Raw genomic sequence first — 20,283 nt, 5'->3', positions numbered from 1 at the left:
AACACATATAGAGAAGGGCAACAAGACTGGTGAAGGGAACAAAGTGGTGCTCTTATGAAGAAAGGCTTAAGTTCTGCAAATTGCAGCTTCTAGAGACTAGGTACCTGCAAGGCAATCTGATTGAGGTGTATAAGGCCTTGAATGGATTGAGCAGGCTCAATGCTGATGGGATTCTTCCTCTTGAGATTATGAACATGAGGGGTCATAAATTCAAATTGAGGAAAGACAGTTGTAGAATAGATGTGCAGAAATTTTCCTTTAGCCAGCAGGTAGTTGATTGCTGAAACAAACTTCCATCTGTTGTTGTGGAAGTTGATAGCTTAAATAAATTCAAGGAAGAACTGGACAAACTTTTGGAGTGAATGGATGGGAAGGTTTTTTTTTGGCTGATGCTGTATAAACTTACTTTCTTGCATCTAGAGAAAAAAAGAACAAAATTTTCGAAAATTCAAGGAAGTTTTTAAAATTCGTAATTTAATGTTGAAGCCATATTTTAATGTGCAGTTTAACGTTTGCCTTTAAATACAGGGTGATTCGAAAAGAACTCAACACTTTCAAAAATGTATTACTCAGTAACTAGGTTATATATGAACATGTAGTCAAAACCAATTTGTAAAGGAACTATAACAGGTATTTCTATAATCTTACGAATGCTTAATATGCACCCCTCATGTCACACAGCACATCATTCCTGTAATTTATTTCCTCCCAAACCCTTTGTAGCGTATATCACCATCAATGGTTGAAATGGCAGTTATGATGTGTTCCTTCATTTCCTTAAGGCTGTGAGGAAGAGGTGGTACAAACACAAGATTCTTGACATATTCCCACAAGAAGTCTCATAGTGTCATATCTGAGGATCTGGGTGGTCACTGTTCCAGAGGCAAATTATATATGTTCACTTATTTTTGAATTACCCTGTATATCTCCTGTAAGCAAAAGCAAGTTGCCTCACTTACATAGGTGGACCTCAATGTCATTACTATTTCTATGGAATCCACAGAAATTCTACTGTGAGAATTTAAATGTGGCCATTATTTAGGTTAGAAGGATCCATATGAGAACTTCCAAAGGGCTCAGGGCTTTGTTTTCTCAGACTTGGATTTATCATTTTTGGGAAAGTATGGGCATTGTTCAGTATTCATTTTCTACAGCAAAATGTTCCAAGACAGAGTCTTCTGTCACCTTGCCTCCTTCACTAATACATACATTTGTTCTTGTGGCTGAGATGGGGTGATTTTGATTGTTTTTACTTACTGCTCACCTTTGGTTGAGTTGGTACAGCAGGAGGTATTGATAGTGGCAAGTGATTAGCTCTTTTGAGTTGGTTTTGACGAATTCAGTAAATAGCAGGCACAAGGAGTGAATGACACTGATGGTGGTACAGTTATCTCTGTCTTGATGGTACACTTCCCAGAAACCTTCTGGGTGTATGAAGGCTTGTTGCTATATACTAGTTGGTTACATTTTCTGGAATCTTGAAAGGGAATATTCAGTTCAGTTTTTAGTTTTTGAATTTCTTTCTCTCCCTTTCACTGCTGGCATACTTGAGAATATGCAGGGTGCTCTCCTTGGCAATTTGTACAAATTGGCTTGAAAACTGAACATTCCTTGCTCTTGTGGTCTTTGGGAGCCACAACAGGCTGTTTGTGAGTTGCCATACTTTTGGCACTTAATATCTCAGTGGATTCGGAATTTAATCCTTATTGGGCAGTTTAAGCAACCTACATTGATGGAACTTGGAGCCACAAGGTGCTCACAATTCAAGGATGAGAATTTGAGTAGGAATGAGATTCTCATTCTTGTGCAACAATATTCACTTGACAGCTCACACCCTGACCTTTCAATTCAGAGCAAATCTATTCTTCAGAGTCATGACTCTGATATGACACCATGTGAGGAGTTCAGAGTTTTATGGGGAGCATGATGATAGGTATTCCCTTATTGAAGTGCCTTTCAGAATTTTCTGGGCATGTTTGGTGCAGAGGCTTCAACTAAAAGATCTTTTAACAACCCTTCTAATCCTTTCTGAATGAAGAAGGATGACATTTCCCCAATTCCTTGCTCTCTGGTGGAATGATGAGAAAAAGTGGGTATCACTGATGTCATCATTTCTTGTCTTTTTGCAGAAGTACTGTCAGTATCATCAGACTGATTAGGTAGAAGTTTTGTTAGGGCCACAGAAGAAGAAAAAGGATTTAAATTAAATTCCTGATGCCCTAAGTAACATGGCAGCCATGGAGCCCTACAAGGGGCATCCACTTGTGAGCTAGCAGGTACTGTGTATGCAAATAGGACACCAAGTTCACTTAGAGCATCATACCCAAATTTCCAGTAAGTTCTGACCCTGCCCTATGACCCAAGGGAAGGAGACCTATTTTAATTTAGTTGACCCTAGCAGTAAAAACTGCCAGCTGATTGATCTCAGTTAAATCAGTCTAGAACCTCCCAATTTGTTCAGCAGAAGACAGAATGGTGTATTATGGCTTGACTCCTCATCCACCAGGATTCTTCTTTTCAAGTTTCCAAGGGTCACAGCACCTGGCTGCACATGCTGGATTCCAATAATGTAACCTGGGACCAAAGTAAGGGCATTCGATTCCAGTGATGCTAATCTGCAAGTCAAGCAGCATCAGTGGGAGGTTCCCCCTTGCCATGCACAGATGCCCACGTGGAGAGGAAAGTTATCCTGACAGAACCTTTTTCCACATAACATTAGCTGAACATTATGAAAATACACACATCTTAAATTTCCATAAATAGAGTAATTTCCTAATTTTCAGAACATCCAATTTATGACAATTTGATCTTTTAACTTTTGACACCCATTTCTCAAATTTGATTTATAAACTCAAAGCTCAATCTTATAAACCTCTGTTCAACTTCAGAATTTGCACAGTACCTTTGGAAAGCAAAGTGAATGAGAATAAAATATTTTCAACATTTTGTATACAATATATATGGAACAAACATGTACAGCACTTTTGTAAAATTGTTCTTGCTATAATATTTTCTTTATTTGTTAATCTAATATCTGAAGCACTTAACTTTCGCAATAGCATAAATTAATTTTTATTCAATACATGCATAATCATTTTAGTAGAAGACCAGGGATCAAGATCTTTATTTAATGTCTGGTTTTTCTGGCTGTCTTATAAAGAAAATGACTTTCTAATTTATCATGGAACAAGTTATAAATATTTTTTGCAAAACTGAGGAAAAAAAAAAATGAGAGGTTACAAATCATAATAAGTATTTATTCAGTATTATTTAACAACAGACATACAATCATTTTAATGCAGAGCCACATAGAGCACAAAGGTTGGCTAAAGGTTTGATTGATTTGATTTGGTAGTTGTTGGCGCATCAGCTTCTGTGGCCATATTGCACCTCCCAAGGTTTTTGCAGTACTTTGATCCAAGCCCGAGGCGGGAATCGAACCCGCGACCTTTGGGTTGCCGGGCAGGTACTTTACCCACTCGGCTAGCCCGGTCGGCGTTGGCTAAAGGAGAAGGCTATGGACAGGGAGAGATAAGATTGAGTTGTGGTTATCATGGACCAGCAAGCCATATAGCAGAGAATATATGATCGTAATAATGGAATTTGCTAATGGTACAAATGTGTACAACTAATAGATACTTCTGCAATTCATAAGAATATTTTTAGCTCTCATATTTTTGGAAATTGTGAAGATTTGAAAATGAAATGTGAGAATTTCTAAGTGCAAAATAGTTATAATTGTGTAACTTTAGCCAATCTGATGATTGTGTAGTATTTATTATTCCATATTAGGGTATAATGCTGTACTTTATCCACTTTTAATATATGCACAAAGTTTTTACAAAAAATGCTATCGAAATAAGTTAGGAGTTAGTTTAGATTAAAAAAAAACAATGCTCAATACACTCACACACACACACACACACACCATAAGAAAATGGCGGCTTACCCCTAACAAAGCATCTAAGTTCTGCTCTATCCCCAACTCGTACTGTCATCACTCTGTCTTCAACTGCTATCTCAGGAACAAGTGATCCTGTGTCTTCAACTAAACATTTGAAAACATTTTTTTTTTTTTTTTAAATTCTCAGATCAAACTATAAACAAGTTCAATCATTTTAAGGTTTAAGGTCTAATTGAAAGGTACTTTTAATATTACACTGGTCAACAAAATGAAACTTGTTTCCTTTTTCCATCAAAGATATTAACACTTTTATAAACCAATTTTGTGCACTAATTTCAAATATGTTCATTTTTTATTAGCAGTTGTATTACAGTTTTTGTAATACAATTGCTGATAATATCAGTACACATTAAGATAATTTCATTACAAATCAAGACTGGTTACAATTATATTTTTATAACTTTTACAGACTAAACCCAATACACACTTTATATACATAATTAAAATAATCCAGTACTGTTGTAAAAAAGAGAGGTACAATTTAAAAATTGTCATGCAGATGATTTCTTTTGGTACTGTCTGGAATGTCACAGTACAACATCCATTAGTAGTCTGCCAACATATGTTCATTCTAGAAACCTTTGGTAGAGAATTTCTATTGACTTAATGCATTGATGGAATCATTCCATCTTGCTCATCACCCACCATGCCAAGATTTTCAAGAAAGGAATCTAAATGTTTAACTTCTGTTCCAGAGAAAATAATGGAGTCTTTGGTTAAAGAAGCATTCCACGATCATCTAGACAAGACTGCAGTTATCATTCAGACACAGCATGGGTTTGTTAAGGGGAAGTCTTGTCTGACCAATTTGATTGGGTACTATGATGTGGTCACAAAATCTTGCAGTCTCAATTCAGCATAAACCAAGGATCTTGACTATGTCTATAAGCTACTTATAGAAAATAATTTAATATAACAATTAGTCAATAAAGCGGCTAAATACAGCTAAAAAAATTTCCCGTTCGACGGCTCTGCAAAATTTGTAAAACACGTGGATTGGATACCCTTACCGATACTAAGTAACAATCTACAAAATCTCTTAAAATTTACACTATGTATTGTAACTAGGAATATAAAGCTACTCTAGAAAATAAGTTAATATGCCAATTTAAGTTAATAAAACAGAAAAAAACTTATCTATTTTCCTGAGCCATAAAAACTTCGCCTGTGCAAGGCTACTCTCGTTCCCATTCATTTTCTATATTTATATTTTCTATATTTATCAATGATTTTGATGAAGGTGTAACAGGCTTAGAGTTCAAGTTTGCAGACGAACAAAGGTTGATAGGGTTGTTAATGACAGTAACAATGGTACACTACTGCAACAGGATCTAGAAATTTGGGCAGATGGGTTGAGAGGTTGCAACTAAAGTTTAATATTGACAAATGCAAAGTACTGCATGGAGTAATCCCAGAGTAACATACCTACTGTGCAGTACTACACTTGATGTAGTGGAGAATGAAAAAAGACCTGGGGGTAATTCTGCAGTCAGATATGAAGTTTTATGAGTTGTGCAGACAGGCTGCCAAAGCAGCAAATGGGGTCTTGTCGATGATATTCAGGAATTTTGCTAGTAGGGATAATGTGATGATTATCCCTTTGTATAAGGCAATTGCCAGGTCACACCTAGAGTACTGCATACAGGTCTGAAGACCTCATTTTAGGAAGGACAGAGTGCTGGAACGAGTACAGAGAAGGGAAACTGATTAGTGAATGGAACAAAGGGTTGCTTTTACAAGAAAGGCTTTTAAGTTCTGCAACATGCAGTGACTGAATACTAGGCACTTGCAATGTGATCTGATTGAGGTGGACAAGGCTTTGAACAGTTTGAGCAAGCTCATGCTGATGGGATTTCTCAGATTATGCACCTGAGGGGGCATAAATTCAAATTGAGATAAGACAGTTGTAGACTACATGTGAGTAAATTTGCCTTTTGCCAGCGGATGATTGATTGCTGGAACAAACTTTCATCTGTCGTTGTGGAAATTGATAACTGAAATAAATTCGAGGAAGAACTGGACAAACTTTTGGAGTGAACAAATGGGTGAAATGGGAAGTGATTTTTTGGTTGATACTGTATAAGCTTACTTTCTTGCATGAAATGCCTCTACTAATGCACTCTTGAACATCTGTCTTTTGTGGTCATCCCAATCCAAGAGTCACAGACAGTTATCCAAAATGGCTTCATCCCACCTTCCTTGGTACATCTTGGTCTTCTGGTGGAATCTCAGATATGAATTTCGGAATCTCAGATATGAATTTCAGAATTTCAGATATGAAATTTTCCAAGTACAGTGTAGACAGGCTGCAAGAGTAGCTATTCATGGTGTCCTGCCAATGATATATAGGAATTTTTCTAGCAGGGATAAGGAAGTGATTATCCCCTTGTATAAGGCAATGGTCAGGTCACACCTTGAGTACTGTATACAGGCCTGGAGGTCTCATTTTTAGGAAGGACAGAGTGCTGGAACGAGTACAGAGAAGGGAAACTGATTAGTGAATGGAACAAAGCGTTGCTTTTACAAGAAAGGCTTAAGTTCTGCCAATTGCAGTGTCTGGAGACTAGGTACTTGCGAGGTGATCTGATTGAGGTGTATAAGGCCTTAAATGGTTTGAGCAAGCTCAATGCTGATGGGATGCTTCCTCTTGCCCGATTAATCACCTGAGGGGACATAAATTCAAATTCAGGAAAGACAGTTGTAGAATTTGTGTGGAAATTTGTCTTTATCCAGCAGGTGGTTGATTTCTGGAACAAACATCCATCTGTCGTTGTAGAAGTTGACAGCATAAATCAGTGAAGTGGGAAGGGTTTTTTTTTTTTTTTTTTTGGCTGATGCTTTATATGATGGTCTTTCTTGCATCATATACCTCTACTATTGCTAATCTTTCCCCATCTTTTTTACTAATATCACCCAGATTGTTCTGAAAAAAAAAAAAAAAAAAACCCAGCTGAGAGTGCAAGTAATTGAGCTTATCTGACATTCTGTATCCCATTTTCCCATCATTTACAATCAATATGTCATCTGGTTCTTTGTAATTTCACCCCAATGTTTTCAAGAAAACCAATCACTGTAAAAGTGAAATAAGTGCTAGGCATTTTGCTCAGTATCAATCATTCTTCTAGTTCTTGTGAAACCAATATCTGGTTTACTTACCAATAAATTCTAGAAATATAGGTTGTATTTGTTAAGGGAATCACCTTCAGGACCTATTCTTTAACAAATTGTTTGACCAGTCACAACCTGATATGGAGTTTTGGAAGCTAGACTGATTTTGAAAATCAAGGGATTGTACACTATATTGTGTGACAGGTTGCAACTTAATTTTGGCAGACCATTTTCATCTCCTGTAGTGCTAATCTATTGCCTGCTGTACCAGAGGCAGAAAAAACACAGAAATCATTGAACCCACCTTGCAAACTCAGAAGGAACTCCAGCATCTAAGTCTTCACATACATTCTATATTCATATGGTCAAGTGATGATCTGAACAGAGTGTGCAGGAGGAATCAATGAGGGTACATTCGCACTGTGAAGGAGCACAACTTTTGAACTTTTACTTGAACTGCCTATGAAATGCCTTTACTCTTCTGGATTGTGACATATCAATTTCTTCATAAAAACCAATCAGGGCAATAGCACAGGTATTCTGCAATAGTGTAAAAACATGCATAGGTGATATGTCTTTTGCTGTATTCAGAAATCTTGCAGATTGGATCCAGTAGATTCCATTCATTAAAACAAGTTGTCAGAAGCAGTGCGCAGAATTTAGTTAGACTCAGGTTAAACCAGCTCTTGTTCAGATTCATTAACAAATTCTGAAGACTTCTCTAAAAGGTGGATTGTGAATTGGCAGGTCTTCAATGTGTGGCACTGGAGCACTAGAGGATGGCACGTTGGGATACACTGCAGCTTTTTGGTCTACAGACTTCTTAAAACTTTGATATATATCCACTATACAAAAGTAGCAGTCATTGTGATGTTTGGGTTCTCTCCATGTTTGAAGTATAACTAAATACATATATACTACTAGATACATAGACTACCACCAAGAAACCATCACTCTAATGACCTACGCCCACCACAAGAGAAATGAGGTGCCCACACCTTGTCTTGATCACCCATATGGATTCCAGAATTGCTTTACCACATTGCATCAAATTTATTTGCGGTCTCTTTCACTCTCCCAACTCAACAATCACTCAGAAATTTTTTACTTTCTTTGAAACTAAATTATATCTAGTCTAACTTTCCTAAAAGTGAAGTAATTTCATTCCTTAATTTTAATGTTTATAATTACAGCTGGCTTCCATTTTCTAGTTGTATGGACCCAGCATATATAAATGTCAAGGCATAAAGAAATGTCAAGGCAAAAATTTTTATTCCTAATGACTTTAGAACTTGTTCATTTACCTACTAGAATACTGTATTGTCCTAATCACACACCTAATAATCTTGATCTTTTCCTAACAACCATTATAAAGTACACTGAGTAATTATTAGCTATCCTCTAGCTAATCAGATCATAACTCGCTGCTGGTCTCTCTTCCAACATCCCCACCTCTCTCTCCCTTGTGATCATTCTCAGCCCTATGTTGCTGGCCATTATAATGATGAAAAATGGTATTACTGGCATATTTCTATTATTCTTTTTCATGGTCACAAATACTTGTTCAGACCATATTATTGAAATTATTCTTATAAGGATCAAATCCTTTATGCTCCATTCCACCCTAATCTTTTGTCTATTAAATTCTTATTTCCTTTATTTCAAACATGGGTTTCCCAACAGGTAAGCTCCAAGGTTAAGAATAAAACAGCACATCTGGCTCCCATCAAATCTCAAAAATACATTTTCTGTCTACTCTAAATTAATAAATCCGAACCATTTTGCAAAGTACAAGTATAAGAAACTTGTACTCTTGTACAAATGGTAGTAGAGCTTTCCAGGTTCTGGTCAAAGTCATTCCATCATGCATCATTCTATGAAATTTCATCATTATAATGCCCAGAGATAAGTTGTCACCTCTTATGTGCTGATAGTTCTGTTGTTATTATTTGGTTTTTAGGAGCATTAGCAACTAAGGCCATATTGCTCCGGGGATATGTGGTGGTTATTCCCTGACCTTTCCGCATCCTCCATATTTGGTGGTCACGGGCTCGAACCCCGGTGTAATCAAGAAGCGTTTGCTACGCACTGCTGCTCCTGCCCACCTGGCTATGGAGATTAAATGCTACGGAGGTGCCCCCTGCTGATAGTTCTATTACATTATCATCTAAAGATAAAGTTGACTTATTAGCATCTTACTTTACCTCTATAAGTCTTGCATTGATAATCTTAATAATACAGGAGTTGATGGGCAATCACATAGCTAACATGATATGCTAAGGATGAAAGAGTAACACTGCTCTTCATGAAATTATATATGATTTATTGAATGGTAAATGTCACTTTATCCTTCCCGACTCACAACACTTCTTCAATAGCATCAGCAAATATTCTTGCATCCTTCCATTTAAGGGTATTTCTAAAGGGCCAAATTGATAGGCAACACTCTCATTATGATGTACTCATTCCTATTGTGTCTGGTAAAAATTACAGACACTTTCACATATAATTCTAACCTGTAACTTTTCTCAAAGTTGCTCTGTACTTATTAAGTAAATTCTCAGATCTCCCACTCTTAATATCATTAGTATCAATGTATCCAACATTATCTTTAGTACCCTTAAAAGGTGATAGCTGCTCTATGACATCAACTTTTTCCCCCTGGCAGACATACCCTGGTCCTGTTCAACCTATTCATTTTACGAAATACATTCCTTGTTTCCCCAACAATAGCTACTTTTTGTATAATTGGCATCATCTGCCATGGAGGATATCATGTTGTGTGATGAGCAAGTTTAATTAATCTCCAGTGTTGTGCTGGGCAGCTGAGTGCTTTATGGATCCCTCCTTTTGATTTCTTTGAATTCAGAAACCCTGTTCCTCAAGCCTTGATGTAAGCCCATTAGAACACTTCATTGGCACTTAATCTCCTTGCACTCTCTGCAAAGAAAGAACACAATGACATCCCTTTTGGATATATCAAGTTCCATTACGATAACTCTGCAGAAAGGCAACAAGTAATGCACTGTATGTAGCTCTCATTCACAAGAGAACTGCCATTAATAGGTCTCTCCTGACCCAAGCATTCCTGCTACTTTGAGCTTTCTGCTTTGTTGCTCTTGTTTAAGCCATGATTTTGCACAGATTATTTTCAGGAAATACGTGTGAAGGGAGGTTTTTCTAAAAAACAGAAGTTGAAGGAATAAATGAAAAAAAGATTATTCTCAGAGTTTTAAGCTGAACAGTAAAATGATGCTGACTGGTTGTAGCACATGTTTGGATGAAAGAGGGGGGGGGATTATAGAAACCAACTCAAAAGAACAGTGCCCATGGAAGTATCTATAGAAAAGATATGCTGCAGAAACAGAACATCTAAATGAGAGAGAGTGGAGAGATTTCATAAGATGTAGTAACTGTGTGATTACATTTCTAATAATGCTACTGAATTATTAAATGCTTAGATAAATACAGGAATAAGCTAACCTAAATGATTAGAACCCTTGGGCTATTTATTTAGTACAATTTAAAACAATGAAATTAACTACTACAATATACTACACTATAAGTTACTAGTGACAAGATATGTTTGTAGCTGAATAACCAATAACACTGTGAATATTAAGTTGTAATTTAATAAATCAATAGCTAAATTCAAAAATAAGTTAATACACTTCATTAAGACAATTAAAACTATTAAAAATAATTCAGTGTTAATTAAGTAAAAAAAAAAAATGTAAAAATTTTTCAAACATCTGTTTTCAAGAGCTCTAAATTTCAGCCACTGAACAATATAACCTCAATCACACTGGTTTACATTATATACTCTGATATACTATTAGTTAAAATAGTATATCAGAGCTGATTTGCATATTGTGTGGACTGAAAAATCTAGAATAACTCATAGGAGGAGATGCCTACATTTGCTTAATGTTGGTTTATGGCCCTGATTACTGAGGCTTTTAAGAATTTCTTCTCTCTGTAATGGAATTTGAGCCCAGAACTCTCCAAACAAGAAAGAAGCACTTAAGACGCTAACGATTATTTATGATAATGAATATCTTTTTAATATATTGGATTATTACTACTTTACTTATTTATACAGTGACTGTAAGACAAGCTTTTTTCATGTAGGGGAAAAAAAAAAAAAAAACCATAGTTACAAAAAATGCCAATTGCTTTTCATAATACTACATACATAAGGTTCATACCTATTAATTGAATTCGCTCTTCAGTAACACCTGCTGTATTTCTTGCAGAACAAATATATACTCCAGCATCAGCTTGGGAAACTTGACGTATTTCTAGGACTGCGGTGCCTTCTTCTATATCTTCCACTGGAGAAAATGATACTAATGTTTGGCGAAGTTTTCTCCAAACAACACTAGGTCTTGGATCTCCCTGAGCCACACATTCGAACCTTACCGTCTCACCAGAACGAACTCTGTAGGGATTATTTTGCATAATTCTGACAGAAGGAGCACCTAAAGAGTTTCAGGTGATATTATAACAATTAAATTAGCTTAAATTTTTATTAATTAACATGAAGAATTTAGTTAGTTAAATCCAGATTTTTTTTTTATAAAAAAAAATAAAAAAAATTCAGAATTTGAGTAATAAATTTATTTTATACTGATTAAATAAATTTGTACCTTTATAGGGTGATTCAAAAACGGACTGTACAAATTCATAAGTGTATAGAAATTTATTCAGAAGACTTGTATAATTTATTGAACCGTCATATCGTAACAAAAAAACATCAAGTTTTGCTAACGTAGCGCGATAGTACCGGATTCTGTCACTGCGAGTGCCAATGGCTTGCATTTCAAAATTGGCTACTTTCATAGGAGCAGAGCATGCTCGGTGTGTGTTTTGGTTTGAAGAAAAGAAACCTGCGACAATGGTGCAGCGGAATTTTCGCATCAAATATGGAAAGGTGCCTCCCAGTAGACCTACATACTCACGGCACAAGAATTTTGTTGAGACAGGTTGTTCTGTTCGCCATAACAAATCTACAGGATGCCCACGTGTTTCTGATGCTGTCGTGGAAAAGGTGAGGGAGAAGTTTGTTCGGAGTCCTGTGAAATCAACGCGATGTGCATCCCGTGAGACTGGCATTCCACCACCGACCATTTGGTGTTACGAAGACATTTGCACTTGCAGCCATACCAGTTTACCATGGTGCAACAAATTACTCACTCAGATAAGGCTGCTCATCAGGAATTCTGTGCAGACATGTTACATAAGATAAAGGAAGACGAGACACTACTGAACAACAATCTTTAGTGATGAGTCAACATTTCATGTTAGTGGTAGGGTTAACACCCACAACTGCAGGATTTGGGCTGGAAAAAACCTGTGTGCATGTCTGGAATATGTTCATGACAGCACAAAGGTGAATGTCTTTTGCGCCCTCAGCAAAGTAAAAGTTTACGAACCCTTCTTTTACCATGAGACAACCATCAATGGTATTGTGTATCTGGATATGCTGGAAAATTTTTTCATTCCACAGTTCAACGAAGATGACCACGAAGGACAGTTTCTCAGGTCGGTGGATTGGTCGAGCAGGGCCATTAGCAGGCCCACCTCATTCCCCAGATTTGACACCTCTAGACTTTTTTTTTTATGGGATTTCATTAAATATCGAGTGTTTGTTTCATCCTTACCTACCAATCTTGCCGAGCTCAAAACTAAAATCACTGCTGCAGTTACAGAAGTTACACCGGATATATTACGTTTGATTTGGGAAGAAATTGAGTTCAGATGGAATGTCTGCCATATCACCAATCGCAGTCAAATCGAACCAAAATGACTACTCTAGGTAAAACTTGATGTTTTTTGCTACAATATGACAGTTCAATAAATTACATAAGTCTCCTGAATAAATTTCTATACACTTACGAAGTTGTAAAGTCCTTTTTGAATAACCCTGTATATTACATGTTATTTTAACACACACACACACAGCAAAAAAACAGGCACAAAAATGCAGGAGTGTTGTGACTTGGGGGAAGATTACAGGGGTTCTCCAATTCTCCAGCCAAAAAAATGCATCAGCCAAAAAAATGTGCAACTTGTGAAATGTGTGCAGAACTTTCTGGAACAGGACACAATCCAACACGTGTGTTATGGGTGTTTAACGGCGCATAAGCTGCTGTGACTATAATGCGCCTATTCACAGGAAAATGCTAATAACAAAATTTAGGCATAACCACTTGGTTTTGTTTACAGAGATATTTTAGAATTTATCATATAGTCCAATTATTTTCAGATAAAAGAAAAACTCAATGTTTGCATCATCTCCAATAATATGTTGTAACGTCATTGGTTATCGTAGATTTCTCAGGGAAAACAGGACAGATGTTCTGTCCTGTTGATAGTGAGGGCAGTCAATCAGAATATGTTTGACTGTGTTAAATTTTCTGAACAGTATGGACACTGAGGAGGATTTTCGTCTGTGAGTAGATGGAGGTGAGTCAGATATGTATGTTTGATTAGTGCCTTTGCAAGTACCACTTCTCTTCACACTGTTTTGGTGCTAGAGGGGCAACGCTTTGGATCGTGTTTCAAATGGTAGAGTTTATTATTGGTTTGGGTATGCCATAGCTCTTTCTACTGCTTGTCTGTTATTTGGTTTTTAGGAGCATTAGCAACTAAGGCCATATTGCTCCTGGGATATGTGGCGGTCATTCCCTGACCTTTCCGTATCCTCCGTATTTGGTGGGCATGGGCTCAAACCCCGGTCTAATCAAGAAGCGTGTGCTACCACTGCTGCTCCTGCCCACCTGGCTACGGAGGTGCCACTCTTTCCACTGTGCAAGACATGCTGTTTGTATGATGTGACTGTAGTCAGAGGCTGGAACCTCTGACTACAGTCAGAAGTTAAATAAAAGTTGATAGATTTTTAGTAGTTTGATCAGCAAGTTTGTTTCCCTTTATCCCCGAATGTGCTGGGATCCAGAAAAAGGTCACTGATTGATCACATTCAATTTGTAAAAGGAGTCTACTAATTTGATTTAACACAGGGTGAACCTTGTAGGAGGAGTTTGCATTGCTGTAACTGAGCTGAGAGAGTCCATGTATACAACTTATTTTAGAGATGGGTAGAGATTCAGGTTGTCTAAAGCTAATTTTATTGCATGATGTTCTGCAGAGAAGCTGCTGTACTCAGGTGGAAGGGCAGCCAAAATGACAGTAAAGGGAAATACTGCCGCTGCTCCAACGGCTAAATGTGATTTGGAGCCATATATATAATTGGCAAAAATATATAATTATATAATATATATAATTATATATACAATATATATAATTGGCAAAAAATCAGCGTATTTCCGAATATGGCTTGCATGGAGTTATTTCACATTGAGTTTTGGTAGACGATTCTTTCCACACTTGTGAAGATAAGTATCGAAAGATAACTGAGGAGGGGGAGTCCAAGGCAGTTGGGAGTAATTCATTAATTGTTGCCTGTTGAAAATAGGAACATTCCAACTCTGCATTAATTCAATAAGGCATAAGCCTGTCGGTCTTATTTTACTGGTTTATTTCTATTGAGGTTTTGTAGTAGTGGATTAAAGAGGTATGGCTTGATAGGATGCTGACAGAAACTTTGTATTCGGGCTGCATACTTAAGTAGTGTTTTCCTGCAGAGGCTAAGAGGGGGTCATGAGCTTCAATATATAAACTATGGGTAGAAGATGTCCTGAAAGCACCAAGGGCAATCCTCAATGCACTATGCTGTATAGGTTCCAGCCAGCATAGTGTACTCTTTCGGGCAGAATCATCGATTGGAGCACCATAATCCAAACAGGATCTGATCTATATAGGAGCTGATCTATGCTCTATATAGGAGCAGCAAAGATGTACGGTCTACTCCCCAAGACAGGACAGATAGAGCTTTTAGTATATTCAGCTTTTTTAATGTGCTCAAAGGAATTTAACTTCCTGTCAAGGATTAATCCCAAGAATCTGATGATGTCAGTCACTGGAATGGTAGAGTTTGACATCTGAAGTTCAGGATCTGAATGTAGTTTACGTTGATTACAAAGGTGAATTGCAATGGTTTTCTGCTGTGACAGATGATAGCCATTGCACACTGCCCACCTTTGGACTTTATTCAGGGATATCTGCAATTGCTATTCAATGGATCTCATGTTCTGAGAATGGAAAGAAATAGAGATTATCAGTCTAAAGGTAGGTCTGAACAGTATTTGAAAGTTCTTTTGTGATGGAATTGATTCTAGGGCAAGAAGGGTTGCACTCAGTACAGACCCTTATGGTACTCCTTCCTGTAAAAATGTCATAGAAAGCGAGTTGTGCTATCGAACTTGGAACGAATGATTCTGGAGGAAGTTCCTAATGAATATAGGCAGGTTGCCTCGTAGATCAAGAGCATGGAGGTCACTGAGAATGCCACAACAACAGGTAATGTCAAACGTCTTCTTTATGTCTATGGAAACCATAACAAGATGTTTATTTTTTTACAAGGGCATTACGAAGCAGACTCAGCTTTGATCATGAGATCTAAGGAGGACCTGTTCTGGTGAAATCCATGCTGATTATTACTCAGAAGATGTTGTGTTTCTATGATCCAAGTCGATTATGGATTAAGTAACTTGCCAAGGCAACTGGAGAGGGAAATTGGTCTGTAACTGTATGGACAGGTAGGATCTTTTCCAGATTTCAAAAAGGCCAGAACTGTGGCATGGTGTCAAGAGGTGGGGTAAAGGTTTTTAAGAAAGATTCAGTTATAGAAGAACAGCAGTATTTTTAAATTTTTTTCTTCAAGGTGTTGTAACATGATATAATATATTCTGTCTGGCCCAGAGGCACTATTCCGTGTAGTTTTGATAGCATGTAGAAGTTCATAATATTGAAGTGGCTGATTATATGGAAGGAATACAGAGGTTCAAAAGTTGATGGATCGCTGTTCAAACATGGTCTTAATTTTCTGGAAATCTAGAGAGTAAGTTGATGTCGCTGAAACTTGGGCGAAGGTTGTGCCCAGGGCATTGCAATGTCCTAAGGAGCAGAGAGCTCTTGTCCATTCCATGAAAGAATTGGGGAAGGGTTGGTTGGAAATTTGCTGGAAATCTGCCTAATTTTCTTCCATATTAACCTGGAATTAGTGTTTTTGTTTACAGTAATGGTGAACCGAATCCAAGAATTCTTTTTTGGCTTGTCTTTGTGTGAAACATGTTTTTGCCCTTAGCTTCTTACAGTTAATAAGATTAACTGTGGTTGGAGATCTACGAAAAGAATTCCACACTTTATTTTTCATCATCTTTGTTTTTGTGCATTTTTCATTCCATCAATAATTATGGTGCCATCGGGAAGGGGGGGGGATTCGACAATGGAATTGAGCATTTAGCTGCAGATAATAGGTGTGACATGATATAATCTGTGGCTTCATCTATTGGCTGCGTTCGAATAAATTTCTCATCCAGACTGATAGCTGATTGAAATTTGACTCAGTTGCCTTGAGAATTTCCATTTCCTACAGGGTTGTGATAATGGTGGTTGGATAGTGAGCAGCTCACAAACGATTGGTAAATGGTCACTTCCCATGGGATCATCCATAGTGGACCATTCCACAATTGGAAACAGAATCAGGGAGCATATTGATAGATCGATTGCAGAAGTTTGTCTAGTTGGTAATTGTATGTGAGTGGGTGCACCAGTATTAAGAACAGTAAGGTTTTGCTTATCCAGAAAGGTTTCAATTAGTTGGCCATGTCTATCTAATTTAGTTGATCCCCATAAGAGGTGGTGGCCATTGAAATCCCTCAAGAGACAGGCAGGGGAAGGTAACTGCATTAAACGATTTTCAAGATCTTGGTAAGAGAAGGTATGACTTGGTGGGAGATAGATTGATACTAGTGTTAACGCAATGTGGGCTATCAAACGTACTGCAACAACTTCAATTTCAGTTCAGAAAACAATTTGTTTGGTCGGACTCTTTGTACTGACCAAAATAGCCACGCCCCCACGGGCCACATTTTAAGTATTACGATCTTGTCGATAGATAGAATACTTCTTTATGTTGGTAGAAATTTGAGACATTAGGTAGGTTTCTTGTAGACAGAAACCAACTGGAGAGTATCGGTTAATTAAAACTTGAATATCATTAAGGTTGCTACGATATCCTCTACAATTCCATTTTAGAATGTAAGGCATTACTGGTGTTTAGTAGAAGAAGCTGTATCTGACCATTTCTTTAATGTGGCTGGATTATGGCATTCAGATTTTGGTTTGTCTTTTTTTGAGAAGAATGGCCAAACAGTGTTCATATCTTCTTCAACATATAATTCTAGGATTGTGTCTTCTTGTCTGGATTAGTCAATTGTATCCATAGACGTTTCTTGGATATTCTTTTCTAAATTTGAGCTTTGATTATTCGATGTTGAAGCAATCCCTGATGATAGAAGGAGAGATATAGCTGGTACTGTAAGTGCAGCATTACTTGCCTGGTTCAAATATTTCGGGATATTGGACTGTTGCTGAGAGAGAGAACAGTCCAAGCCCAGTCAGAGATTGAGGTGTTTGAAGGGACTGGAACATCAGTTTGGTGGCCACTGATTGATCTTTTTGCGCAATATTGGCATATGTATGTTTATTCAAACTGGAAGCAATTAATTTCCTTGCTTCTTGAAAGCTTACTTTATTTTCGATCTTATATTTAACGATTTTCTTTTCAGTTTTCCATCTGTCACATATCCTTAAATAAGCAGGATGGTTTCCTTTACAGCTGGAGCAGATCATTTCTTTTTCCGAGCAAACACTTTGGGTGTGGTTGGAGGACCCACAATAAGGACAAACTGTTTCCTCTGTGAGCCATTTGAGAGTGGCCATACTTTTGGCACTTAAAACATTTAAATGGATTATGAACGTATGGTCTAATGCAGCAAAGCAGATAGCCTGCTTTTACTGATGATGTTAGATTTGGCAGGTTAAAGGTTAGAATAATATTCCTTGTAGGCGTAAGTGTATTTTCTCTTTTAACCATAATTCTTTTCACAGCAATGACATTTTGACCTTGCAGCTCTTGAGTTATCTCCTCCTCCATGACATTCAATAGACCCCAGCTGGATATAATGCTCTTAGATGTATTTAGGGTAGCATGAGGAGAAACTTTTACTAGAATTCCAGCAAGTTGGTAGGTTTTAGCAGTTTCTCTGAATGTTTAAGGTACATTGTTTCCACTAGAAGGTCACTTGATTGCAGTCTCTTGACTGTTTTAGGAGATCCTGCCAGACTTTCCACGTGTTTCTGAATAAGGAATGGAGAGAGCTTACCGAGAGGCTGATCTGCAAGAGAGTGCATTAAAAGAAATGCAGAAAAATCTGTTGCTGAAGAAGGGGTTTTCAACCTCTTGGGTTGTGATGTATCATATTGAATATCTAACTCTGGCCGAGAGCTTGTCGGCTCTAAAGGCAGAAACACAATTTGATCCATGTTTGCTCCTTTTGACACTAGGCAGATTACCTTTTCAGCCAACATTTCTGACCACACCACAGGGAAGCAGAAGCAGTGCCTGGTGTGACCAAGCGTAAAGTAGTAAGTGTCAGTAATAGAAGTAAGAAAAATAAAGAAAAAGATGGTTTTTCTTTCTTGCTGTGTACAAGTACTTTTGTAACAGGAGCTGTTATTAAATAAATAAATTTCTTAAGGATAGAAACTTAAAAGAATTATAAATTGCTTTTAGATAATCGCACTTTAAGCACAGAGGAAATGCTCAATTACAATCGCTTGGCATCTGGGGCTACATGATCTAGCCAAGGTGGATATCTTTGTGTGTGCTAGGTGCAGAGAGCGTCAAAAAGTTAGGTGCCAACTCAGCGTTCTGATGGGTGCTTATGAGAGTTTGAAGAGTTGGGTAGATGACCTTGAAGGTATTAAAATGAGGGACCCATCAAGCGCTCAGCTGCCCAACTCAACGCCAGAGCTCACTCTTATGCATCAGGCAACACCAGGTAAATGTATTGTGTAAAAAAGGTTAGGTGGAATAGGATCAGGTTATGTCTGCCTGGGACAAAAGTTGATGTTATAGAATATATATCTTTTAATGGCACAAAGGGCGATATTCTTGTACATGTTGGTACTAATGACATTAATCATTGGGAGGGGGGATTCATTGGGGTACAAGTAAACACATGGGTTGTGTTAGGGTAGCTAAGAAAAAGAACAGGTGCATGTATACTTGCGTGTACACCAATGCTAGGAGTTCAGTAAATAAATTTGATGAATTTGAGGTATTGCTCAAAATATCAAAGGCAGATACTGTGGGGATTTCAGAGATGTGGTGTCACACAGATATAAGGAATGCAGAACTGGAATTTGGGGAGTACAATGTCTACAGAAAGGATAGACAGGATAGGAAGGGAGGAGGGGTTATGCTATTAGTTAAAAAATACATAAAATCCAAGGAAGTGAAGTCAGTCGACATTGCTGGACAGTGCAGTGTAGAGTCAGTTTGGTGTGACATAAGCAATGGGAGATCAAAATTGAGAGTAGGAGTGTGCTATAGCCCTAATGACTATGATGAATATAATAAGAAACTGTATACAGGGAAATAGAGTGGGCCAGTAAATCAGAGAGTCTTATAATGGGGGATTTTAATTTCCCAGATATTGACTGGAATTTGGGGGCTGGTCACTCACACACTAGCAAGGCTTTTGTGGATTTATTGGATGATTGTTTTCTACATCAGCATGTTCGGGAGGCAACTAGAAGGAGTAATACTCTTGATTTGATTATCAGTAGTGATTCTTCATGCATTAAGAATCTGCAGGTAAATGAACCACTAGGTGGCAGTGATCACAGTGTGCTGAAGTGGGATTTACTCAAAGAGGTAACTACCATTAGGGGTAAAGGGAAGGGTTATTGCTTTCGTAAAGGCGACTATGATGGACTGAGACAATACTTAAATTCTATACAGTGGGACCAACTGATGATGTTACCAACAGCAAATTCAAAATGGGAAGCATTCAAAGAACTTATCTTGGAAGCTACTAGGCTTTACATACCAACTAAGAAATATTGTTCAAGGTTTAGGCCTAAATGGATGTCAGATGAACTAATGAGACATATGGCAGAGAAGAAAAATGCATGGGATACATACAAATTAACACCTGACACAGAAGCCTATGATAGATACAAGTTGATCTGTAACCAAGTTACAAAGGAGGTTAGGCAGGCGAAGGCAGATTACAAGA

The 20,283-nt window shown here is 37.5% G+C and overlaps 1 protein-coding gene across 11 annotated transcripts in view; it reads right to left on the bottom strand.

Moving 5' to 3' along the window:
- Positions 1–20,283, bottom strand: part of trol (terribly reduced optic lobes) — a 1,731,230-nt gene that overhangs the window by 357,740 nt on the left and 1,353,207 nt on the right. For all 11 annotated transcript variants that reach the window (XM_090387691.1, XM_090387694.1, XM_090387699.1 and 8 more), the window contains 2 exons: positions 11,281–11,553; positions 3,950–4,048 (listed from right to left, as the gene is read on the bottom strand). In XM_090387691.1, the coding sequence (XP_090243817.1) occupies positions 3,950–4,048; positions 11,281–11,553 (372 nt within the window). The remainder of the gene's footprint in view (positions 1–3,949; positions 4,049–11,280; positions 11,554–20,283) is intronic.

The sequence above is a fragment of the Mastigoproctus giganteus genome, chromosome 13, assembly GCF_048544385.1.
Source record: "Mastigoproctus giganteus isolate SK-2022 chromosome 13, ASM4854438v1, whole genome shotgun sequence".
Classification (NCBI taxonomy): Eukaryota; Metazoa; Arthropoda; class Arachnida; order Uropygi; family Thelyphonidae; genus Mastigoproctus; species Mastigoproctus giganteus.
This window is presented reverse-complemented; position numbering and strand designations above follow the sequence as displayed.